Source organism: Pollicipes pollicipes, unplaced genomic scaffold (assembly GCF_011947565.3).
Source record: "Pollicipes pollicipes isolate AB1234 unplaced genomic scaffold, Ppol_2.1 Scaffold_3447;HRSCAF=4054_pilon_pilon_pilon, whole genome shotgun sequence".
Taxonomy (NCBI): domain Eukaryota; kingdom Metazoa; phylum Arthropoda; class Thecostraca; order Pollicipedomorpha; family Pollicipedidae; genus Pollicipes; species Pollicipes pollicipes.
The window spans coordinates 29,564,313-29,575,228 of NW_023596297.1; the positions used below are offsets into that span (position 1 = coordinate 29,564,313).

Here is a 10,916-nt window from a genome sequence, read left to right on the forward strand (position 1 = left end):
CGGCGGCGGCCGAACCGACTCGCCTGACCGCCGTCGCCGGGCGGGCCCCGCGTAAAGGAGCCCGAAGGAGCCGCCGGCGGTGCGCTAACGGCCGGCGCGGCGGCGCCGACAGCTGCCGGACACGTCCCGGCGCGGCGCGTCACCTGGCGCCGCCATACGCCCCGGCTGGCTAAGCGCCGTCGTCTGGCGTTACGCCGCCGTCCGACAGGTAGCGTCCTAACGCCGGGCTGTCCGGCCGGCTGGCGTCCGTGACAGCCTGGCGCCGCGGCACGCCCGCGCCCCGCCCACCGCTGATCAAGGGAGCTCGGAGCTCGGGGGACGGGGTCACGTGATGTCACTGAGCCCGCAACGCCGTGTGATGACCCAGGCCCGTTGCGAGACGTTAGCCGGTCTCGGTCCAAAGCCCCTCCGACCCTATACTTCGATGTCCATAATTAGATCTGACTGTGCCGAGTGTGGCGCTTTATGTGGAAGAGGTTTGGCGACACACCGCAGAGCTTGCCCACCGCAGTCCGTGGCGTCACGGCCAGACCTGACCCAGACCAGACAGACCAGACCAGAAAAGGCCGCCTTCAGGCCCTGGCCGTGTGCTCTAGCCGGCCGCGCCGACCCAGGCGCCCGCCGTCCATCGCCCGTTCCGGCCCCGCCCCGGGGCAGGATCGATGACACAAACTCATCTCGGCCGCCCTCGGCGGAGCGCGGCCCGGCCGCCGGCGGGCCACCCCTCCCCAGACAGTGGGGGGAAGCGCTGCGGTGAGCAGCAGCCGACCGACGCCGTCCGGGGTCATGGTGCGGGCGCCGCGCCGCCTCCCAGCCGGCGTAACCGCCCCGAATCACGCCGCAACAACGCGTCCGCTCGCTCCGGTGCTGCCGTTCCGCCGCCGTGCCGTACCGCTCGGCCGAGCGGCCGGCGCCGGCGGCGCGTGGAGGAGCCGCCGCGCTCCAGCCGGCCTTAACACGAGCGCGGCCCGGCGCCCATATTAGGCGGAACGAGCCACGGCCGGTCCCAACTGACAGGTGATGAGCTGTGATAATGGGAGCGGATTAGCGTCGGGACGGCAGAGGTTCCGGTCCAGTGGGACGCTGTGCAGGTCAGTCCTACTGCGGCCGCAGTCAGGTGGGGTAGGCGGTGATTACAGGCGCATGGAAGGGAAGGGCACGGTGCTGGAGATAAGGCGTGACTTCTGTAGCAGATATGGGGAAGCAGATGCCCTGCGATGCATTCCGTCACGCATGAAGATGCTCATGGGTGTATGGTTCGAATGGTGGCGTGTGGGGTGTGTTCTCCAGCCTATATGACAGAGCGGGCGAGGGCACACACATAACGAGTCTCATGCCATAGTACGGATAAAATGCATGCCAGCGTAATCACGTGGAGGTCACAGCACAGTCACACACCCCGAGGTAATGACTCTGACCCAGTGACACACCACACATCCGTTTTCCGGTCCCTCCTGGTTCCCTAATGCCCGCCCCTCCCCCCCCCCCACACACACATACACTATGTTCAACCTCCCCATTCTCCACTCGCTTTGATGATCCGTCGATATTCCCCACATGCCCGGCTCCCTGACCGGCCGCCGCCGCCGCGCCGGTCGCCGGCGGCGGCGGCGGCGGCGGCGCGGCGGCGCGCCGTGCGCACCTGTGGCCGTTCATGGCGGCTGAGTGGAGCGGCGTGTGCGGCAGCCGGTCGTCGCCGGCCGCGGTGCCCGGCCGGTACGGCTCCAGCAGCGAGTGTCGCACGCGCACCAGCAGCTCGACGGCCTCCAGCCGGCCGTACTGGGCGGCCAGGTCGAGCGGCGTCTCGCCGCGGCAGTTGGGCACGGCCGCGTCGCAGCAGTGCTCCAGCAGCAGCCGCACCACCGGCGTGTGGCCGTACTGGCAGGCCGAGTGCAGCGGCGTCTCGTGGTCCTTGTTCTGCCGGGCGGGGCGCGGCAGAGGTCAGCGCCGGCGACGGCACGCTCGCCGCGAGACGGCACGCACCTCGGCCCGGCACCCCTGACACCCGGTCAGCCCGGGCGCTTCTGGTTAATGACGCCGGTCGTCGCCGTCAGAGCCAGACGTCTGATACACGGGCAGGCTCAACGGCGGTGATGAAACACGCGGCTGGACAAACTCACCGACGCAGCAGACTCTGCGTCAAACAACTCCAGACAGCGGCTGCACGCATACGATAGCGTCCTACAAAAACAAACGCAAGAGCTGAAGGACGGAGAAGGGCTTTGCAAGCATTCAAGGTGGCATAACGCCTTATGTTGTGCGTCGGTGTTACAAATGCTCCATCGCCAATAAGACAAGGAAATGTGGGACTGTGACGAACCCGTGTACAATGACGAAAGTAAGTACAATTTAAGTACTGTACGGAAGTCAGAACTTAAAGTAAGTACTGTACGGAAATTGTAGCGTCATTGGCTCAACACGGGAGGACAACTAAACAAGAGACCATCTTCCCAAGCGTGAAGCATACATACGTAGCAGTGTTCAGTCAGACTAGATAGGATCCAAGGTCAAACACCTGAAGCCCACCCGCGCCCCCGCCCCCGACGGATCTCGGTCCCGACTGACGGCACGGCTTCCACCCGAGCGCAGGCCCAGGCAGCCGCGGCCCGGCAAGAGCGTCGCTGTCGCTGCCCGGCCGCCGGCGAGGGACGCATGCACCACTGACACCGTGTCAACGCCGGCCACCCGGCTGGCGCGACCCAGATCGTGCCCAGCCCGCCGGCCAGCTGAAACGAGCACCCGGCCAACCACCGGGACCAACCAGCCAGAGAGCCTGCCGACCGGACCTCCGGAGACGGGCGGAACGCCGGCAGGTCCGGCGACTGCCGGGAAACACCGCTCGGGAGTACCACCACGCGGACAGCGAGATCTCGGCCAGGACGGCGACGGACAGATCGACCTCCGGGCAGCCACGCCGGCCGGGCCGCTGGCGGGGAGGTTCACACGACAGCATGCACGGACTCGTGCACCACGGCCGGCCGACCAGGAAAGGTCGGCATCTGTCGCGAGACGTTCGACAAACAGCAGCCTGGCGAAACGGGCAGCGGACGAAGCCACTGGCTGTGAAAGGAGACGGTCCGGTGCCGCCGCCCGGCCTGGAGCGCCCGCAGCCGGTCAGCCGTCAGCGGATTCAGCCCTGGTCCGGCGCCGCCGTCCGGCCCGGAGCGCCCGCGGCCGGTCAGCCGTCAGCCGTCGGCGGCTCCAGCCCTGGTCCGGTGCCGCCGCCCGGCCTGGAGCGCCCGCAGCCGGTCAGCCGTCAGCGGTTCCAGCCCTGGTCCGGCCCCGCTGCCCGGCCTGGAGCGCCCGCAGCCGGTCAGCCGTCAGCGGCTCCAGCCCTGGTCCGGTGCCGCCGCCCGCCCGCGGCCGGTCAGCCGTCAGCCGTCAGCGGCTCTAGCCCTGGTCCGGCGCCGCCGCCCGCCCGCGGCCGGTCAGCCGTCGGCCGTCAGCGGCTCCAGCCCTGGCCCGGCGCCGCCGCCCGGCCCGGAGCGCCCGCAGCCGGTCAGCCGTCAGCGGCTCCAGCCCTGGTCCGGTGCCGCCGCCCGGCCTGGAGCGCCCGCAGCCGGTCAGCCGTCAGCGGCTCCAGCCCTGGTCCGGCGTCGCCGCCCGGTCTGGAGCGCCCGCAGCCGGTCAGCCGTCAGCCGTCAGCGGCTTCAGCCTGGTCCGGCGTCGCCACCCGGTCTGGAGCGCCCGCAGCCGGTCAGCCGTCAGCCGTCAGTGGCTCTAGCCCTGCTGCAGCCAGGCGCGCCACGGACAAACAGCTGTCCGTGCTGCGACGGAGCGGAGCCAGCCGTTCGCCGGCCGGCTCGCGACGGCAGGCAGCCACGCCACGCAGACAATGGTCGCCTCAGGAGGCAGGCCGTCCGGGGCCGTCCGACTGCCTGACGTAGTCGCCCAGTGCCATCGTCCCCACACGCCGCCCATCCGCCGGACAACAGACAATCCACGGCCGTGTTCGCGCAGCGCCGGCGGCCGGGAACGGTCCCTAGCGGCCGGTGGCAAGCGGCGGCGCGCGGGCCCGACGGCGGCGGTGCCGGCGTCGCCGGCGGCGGGCGGCGCGGCGCCGATCGAGCGGGCCTCTCCCGGCGGCGGCGGGCGGCGCCGGATCGACCGTCGGCCGGTCGGCCTTGGCCCAGACGGACGCCGTCGGCAACACTGGGTCAGCGGCGGCCGCGACAGAGAGGCGGCGGTGCTGGGGAGGCGGCCGCCGACGGGAGGCGCTGTGCTGGGAGGCGCCGCGACGGGAAGATGACTGTGCTGGGAGGCAGGCGGTATCGGGAAGGCAGCGATATCGGGGAGGCGGCTGTGTCGGGGAGGCAGATGCGATGGGGAGGTAGCTGTGTCGGGGAGACGGCCGCGACGGGAGGGCGGATGTGTCGGGGGGGGGGGGGGGCAGCTATGACGGGGGGAGGGGCGGCCGCGACCGGGAAGGCGGCTGTGTTGGGGAGGCAGCGGTGTCGGAAAGACGGCGATATCGGGGAGGCGGCTGTGTCGGGGAGACGCAGCCCTACCCCGCGCCCCCGGGGGACGCGGCTGGACGAAGAGGCAGTTTCGGCCCCTCAGGTGGACGCGATCGCGCCGCCAGCTCTTACTACAACAGAACAGGAGGACAAGGGCGGCGAACGCCATCCCCGCGGCCACGGACCACGACAGGACCGCGGACCTCCGACAACAGCCGCCGGGCGGCCGGACCACCACCGGTCCCCGGTCCTCCGCGCGCGGTGACTGGCAGCAGCGGCGCCACTCCCGGGCCATCCGTCAGCCGCGGCGACGGCGCCGCTGTTTCCAATTTGCGCCGGCCCGCGGCCCGGTGCGTCACGACCGATCGCTCCGGCAATAGATCACCGCGGGGGAGCCCCGGCACGGCCGTCCACGCCGCGGCGTCCGGCCCACACCGGCTCGTCACCAGGCGATCGGACCATCCGCGGCAGGACGGCCGTCCACGCTGCGGCGCCTGGCCCACACCGACTCGTCACCAGGCGATCGGGCCATCCACGGCAGGACGGCCGTCCACGCCGCGGCGTCCGGCCCACACCGGCTCGTCACCAGGCGATCGGACCATCCGCGGCAGGACGGCCGTCCACGCTGCGGCGTCCGGCCCACACCGACTCGTCACCAGGCGATCAGACCATCCACGGCAGGACGGCCGTCCACGCCGCAGCGCCAAAGCCACACCGGCTCGTCACCAGGCGATCGGGCGAACCACGGCAGGACGACCGCCTCCGCAGCGTGCGCCGAGCAGCAGGCAGGACGGCAGCGGTGTGGAGGTGGACCCCGATCGGCAGGACTGCTCTATTGAGCAGCCGCGCTCCGGCACGTGTCATGGGCCCCTGGTCTGTGGTATCACAACTGGACTACAGTGGGGGAGTCATGATAAGGCTTTACGGTTATGGTCTCCACCTATCCACTCGAGATAGAACGTTAGCCAGACCAGGTGGCAACTTATCCAGATAAACATATCTAACTTGGTTCCCACATTGTTTCCAGTCGATATGCCCTTTGAGGTTAGATACGTGTTAAGGCGGGTTTTTGACCTGTACCCGAACTAAGACAGAGCCATGCCAGGCCAGTGATCACAACCCTAAGGTCCACTCTTGTGTTTAATATGAACCAAAGCCCGCTACTGCCCAACAACTGAATTTCTGACAAAACCTTTTACGATAGAATAGCTAATTGTTTACAAGGTGATATTCCAATTAGTAACTACACACTGCGCGCAACATGCTCTACAAAGTTCGTCAGCCAATGGCGTACCCAGTTCACGTGCAAGAATCTACGCGACACGCTGCGCCGAACCTTCCGCTGCTCGGTCCACCTTACCAGTCTGTCAGCCCCTGGCCACCAGACCCCACATGCATTCCATCATCAACCGCCCCCCCCCCCCCCCCCCCCCAACCCCTGCCGCGGCCTGACCTGGATCTGCCCGAGGTGTCTGACCCGGCACAGTTCCCCTCCCCCTCTGACCGCCACGTGAGGCCGGCAGCCGCCCGAGCCCGTCTGGAGCGGCGCCACCGGACCGCCGTCGACCGGCCGGCAGCTGACTGGGCGGTGGGTCACGTGACTGGCCGGCCACGTGACCACTCTGTCGGGTAAACAACGGCGCGGCGGCGGCGGCGGCGGCCAGCGAGGCGCGCACGAAGACAGGGCTGGCGGCGGCCGGCGGCTCGCGTTTAAAGACGAGGGCCGCGCCGTCGCCGGACCCCGAGGCAGATCTGAGCAGGTTGGCGGCCTGGCACGACACCCAGGTCAGGTTAGGTCAGGTCAGGTCAGGTCAGACCGGACCGGACCGACGGGATGGCTCTATAACCCGGTTAGGCTAGCCCAGCTCGGTGGATGGGTCCACGCCTGGGCCAGATGCGAACACGATAAGACGCCCGATGGATGGTCCGTGGCATGTTTCGACACCTCGGGCAGCTGATAAGAGCAGTCGCCTGTTGACGTGTGGCGTGTACACATACCGACCGTATCACACAGAGCATCTGGTCTGACCCGCCGGGACACATGGCACGCACGAACCGCACTCGACGCGAGGGGAATCAAACTTGCGATATTCACGAAAATTGTACCAGACCAGACCATACCGCTGCCAGGTCCGACGACCCCGTTGCAACGGCACGATCGATGACAGCACCGCTCCTGCACCAGCCGCGTCAGGTTCGCCGCTGCAGCCGCTGACGGCGGCTATTCCGAACCGCACGGTCGCCCTGGCAGCCACCGGCTCGGGCCGTCCCAGAGGACGAAGACGGCGGCGCGTTCCCAGGCGCGCACGGCGCCGCGGACACGCTTCTCCTCTCGCCCTGCCATTAATCAGGCGCTAACGCCGCCTCCCGGCGCCGCCATCACGCTCGCTCGGCCTCCGCTCCAGCCCGTCACGGTCCCCGGGCGTCGCGGCCGTCCGACCACCGGCGGTCGGCGTAGTGAGCTCGCTGCAGCCCGTCCGACCGCGCCGCTCACGGACGCGCCGCCGTCTCCCGGCGCCGCCATCACGCTCGCTCGGCCTCCACTCCAGCCCGTCACGGTCCCCGGGCGTCGCGGCCGCCCGACCACCGGCGGTCGGCGTAGTGAGCTCGCTGCAGCCCGTCCGACCGCGCCGCTCACGGACGCGCCGCCGTCTCCCGGCGCCGCCATCACGCCCGTTCGGCGCCCGCTCCAGCCCGTCACGGTCCCCGGGCGTCGCGGCCGTCCGACCACCGGCGGTCGGCGTAGTGAGCTCGCTGCAGCCCACCCGATCGCGCCGTTCACGGACGCGCCGCCGGCTTGACAGGCAGACGGCGGCCGCCGCCGAGCCAGCCGTACAGCGGCGGCGGCGGCTCGGGGCGGCGCGTGAGCGCGCGGGGCTCGCCTCGGGCCACCGGGCCGCCGCGCGACGCGCTCGCTTCAGTCTGACGGAGCGCGGCGCGACCGCCCGGCGATGAGCAGCAGACGGCCGGCGCACAATGGCCGCATTGTGACGGCCGCTCCGGCGGTGACGACGCCCGCCTGACATTCCCAGCGCTATTAGAAAACAGATCAACAGCGGCTACGGCCCCGCACAAAAACGCCGGCCGAGGTCAAGGGTGACGGCAGGGCGCACTTCGCTTGGCCGGAGTCCGACCATCGGCGGCTGGAGGTCAGGGGGCGGAGCACCTGGTCATTACGGCCGTGTGGCGGGACTGACGGCTCGTGTCGCCGCGTCCGGCGCCAGCCGCGGGCTGGCACGCTCCGGTCAGCCGCGCGTGTGCGGCGTGACAAACGGACGACGCGGTGGCGCCGCGCCAGGAGGGCGTGAGAGAAAACACCACGCGCAGGTCACAACACTGCCCGCCGAGACTCGCGGCTCGCGCCAGCACTTTTCATTAAAAACCTGCAGGACTGCGCCCGGTCTCTGAAAGTTTTACTGGGCGCAACGTCCTCACATTATGGTATTTCGCGTCACAGGCCGGTTGCTTCAAAACAACTAAACATATCGACCATATCTGGCTCTCCTGTGCCGCCGTTTCCTGCGTCTAGTTGCCAGACGGCGTCTCCTTGCCAGACGGCCGATCCCACGCGTCCCGTTAGGGCACGCGTGCTGCGGCGGGAGCCCCTGCCAGCACCGGCGGGCGCGCTTGGCACGCGCCGTGGCCGGCGGCGGACTTCGCACTCCAGGCGGGCGCATTCCGGCCGCGCCGACACGGCATCGGCAGCGATCAGCTGACGGGGGTGATTCACTCGAGCCGCGCCGGCCGGCGGGGGGCCCGGGCCGAGCGGCTGCTCCCGCTTCACGGGCTGCCAGCGGGAGCGGCCCGCTAGCTCTAAAGCGGCCCGCTGGAGCAGCGCCGGTCCATGGCCAGCGTCGGACTGGGCGGCCGTAACACTCCATCCCTCAGCGCCCCGACGCGGACGGACAATCCAGTCGGGACTGGAGGCTCTCTCACCACTTCGATGGATGGCTGTTGTTTGTTGTTGTTTACTGGTGTTTCAGGGCGCGCCGACTGCAGTGGCTATTTTGCGCCTACGGATGGTAGCGTTTGGTAATTAAATGAATAAATTGATGTTCATATGGGAGACTGATGTCAAGCCAACCCACAGGAAGTTGATATAATTGCGAGACGAACGCGAGAACGGTGACCTTGGCTGCGGTTAAACCAAGGCCTCCGTGCGGCTATATCAGACAGCTGACCACCGCCTCGTCGAACTGACTCATACCATTGTCCACCCAACCGGAGCCGACGCGTCCGCAGACGGTTCGATGTCGCAGCGGGGCGTGAATCAGCCCTGACCACGTGCCTATCTCGGCAGTCCACGGCAACACCCGGCGCGACGTCGGCGACCGATGACCTCAGCCAAAACAGGGCGGCGGCAGCGGGGAGGGGGCGAGCCAAGCAGTCTGTGACCACGCCCGGGACGCGTCGGCGCCGGGTCAACACCGGTGTCCCCCCGTCGAGCCCTCGGGGTCTGAATCAACTGTGAGTCAGACCCGCGGCCGTCTGGGCAGCCGCACCGCCCGCCCGCTGGGGCATCGACCGCGCGTCTCGGCAAATTAGCCGCCGGCCGCGTCAGCCGCACGACAGCGCGGCCCCGCCGGGCGCCTGCACGCAGCCGGCCGCGGCGCCGCCTCCGCCGCCGAACCCGGCCGGCGCCGCAGGTCCGGCGCTATTAGCGCCGACGAGGAGATACGGCAGGACCTGTCGGCGGCCCCGCGGCCCGGCGCTCGCCGGGCTCGGCCACGGCACGCCCGGGGAAATGTGCGGGACCGAGCCCGGCCGAGAGTACCTGCTATCGATACGCGGCGGCGCCAGGACAAAGACGGAGATAAAGAAGGCTGTGTGTGTGCACTGATGTCATATCGCAACAGTCATGGCCGTCATCCACAACAATGCAGACAGTACCACCACCTACAGTATACCGAAATGCCCTATCAACTCAGCGTATGCAGGCTTATACGGCTTCTGTTGAAAGGGGAGGACACGAAGCAAGCGCAGATATTGCCCCAACATATTCCGTTCGATAACGCATGCAATAGTTATCCGCTTGCCCCGCTCACAAACCAACGTTCTAACCGACGTCCGATTCCGCAGATGCACCTCCAAACAGCAGCGGGACGGGCGAGTACAGCATACACGGCACGGACGAGGCCCGCTGCCGGCCTGGTACCCCACCACACGGACACCGCCGGCGGCCCGGCCCGGCCCGGCCACTCACCACGCAGTCGACGTTGGCGATGCCTGGTCCGTGCGTGATGAGCGTGCGCACCACCTCCACGTTGCCGGTCCAGGCGGCCAGGTGGAGCGGCGTCGAGCCGCGGTGGTCGGCCAGGTTCACCGACGCCTCGTGGGCCATCAGCAGTGCCACCACCTCCCTGCGGAGACGGGTCGGCGTCAGGCGGAGCGGCCGCTGGGGTGGCGCCGGCGGCGTCAGCACGGCGTCGCTTACGGCACGCCTGCAGTCAGGGCACGAGCGTCAGTTCATTTCCTGCTGGTTTCCATTTCATTTACTGGGCGGTGTCGCCGCCAAGCCTCCCCCCCCCTCCCGAGCTCTCTGCGCGGCGCTTCTCCCGCTCCAGGCTTGAACCAGAGAGTCGGCAATTTGTGGAATAAGCGGGACCGGTTCCCATGCCAGAAGCCCGGTTATGCCCGATGCGTTGCAAATGGAGTTATGCTGTTGTCAGTTCTTCTGCTGGCAGTTGAACTGCACCGGGACGGAAAGTTCAACTCATTCCAGCCCCAGAGTACATTTACAGAGTACCAGATACCATTTCTCTTGATGCAGACCAAAAGGTGCTTAGTGCACCAAGTTTCGCAAAACTGAACGTGACGTTTATGGTACTGCAAGACTGTAAGTGAATCCTGAATGTCCCTGAGCTTGCTTCCCGCAAAGCTTGAGAGTGCCTGTGCCCATGTTTCCCCGATCACAAGCCAGTGTCGCTGACGTCTCGGCGATCATCATGATACGTCATATCTCCGGCCACATCAGGCACCCGGCTTTATGTCATTGACCAAGACGCCCACCTGCGGTGCCTGAAATCCTTGAAACATACTTGGCATAGCAAATTTAGAGCAAAATCTTCAAGAATACGCAACGAAAGATGAGTTGAAATTATGACATGAAGTCATGGTGTTTTTGCCTCGGACGCTTACTGCTGTTCCATTACACTTAATGAGTTAGATAAGATCAGTTGCTTTCAAACATTATTAGTTTCAGCAAGGAAAAACATCACTCCCGCAACAGCTAATGTTCGGAGACAGCAAAATGCTGCCGGATACTGTTTGTCCGCATGTCTGCCAACACCGGCCGCTCGTCGGCCACGGATGTACGCCAAGCCCCCATTCGGCGCGAATCTTTTGAAGGGAATGCTTCGAAGCAACATATTCCATGACAGTATACCATACCGTCCCAGAAGCGCGACCGAAAACGAAAACGACTGAATGCAAAGACAGCCCCCAAAACGCAGCTCGGCG

General features: G+C 67.2%; 1 protein-coding gene across 1 annotated transcript in view; it reads right to left on the reverse strand.

Moving 5' to 3' along the window:
- Positions 1-10,404, reverse strand: part of LOC119092406 (ankyrin repeat and SAM domain-containing protein 1A-like) — a 26,625-nt gene extending 16,221 nt beyond the window's left edge. The window contains exons 1-3 of the mRNA XM_037215369.1: positions 10,388-10,404; positions 9,661-9,817; positions 1,643-1,917 (exon numbers count right to left, since the gene is read on the reverse strand). Of these exons, the coding sequence (XP_037071264.1) occupies positions 1,643-1,917; positions 9,661-9,817; positions 10,388-10,404 (449 nt within the window). The remainder of the gene's footprint in view (positions 1-1,642; positions 1,918-9,660; positions 9,818-10,387) is intronic.
- Positions 10,405-10,916: the final 512 nt, after the last annotated feature.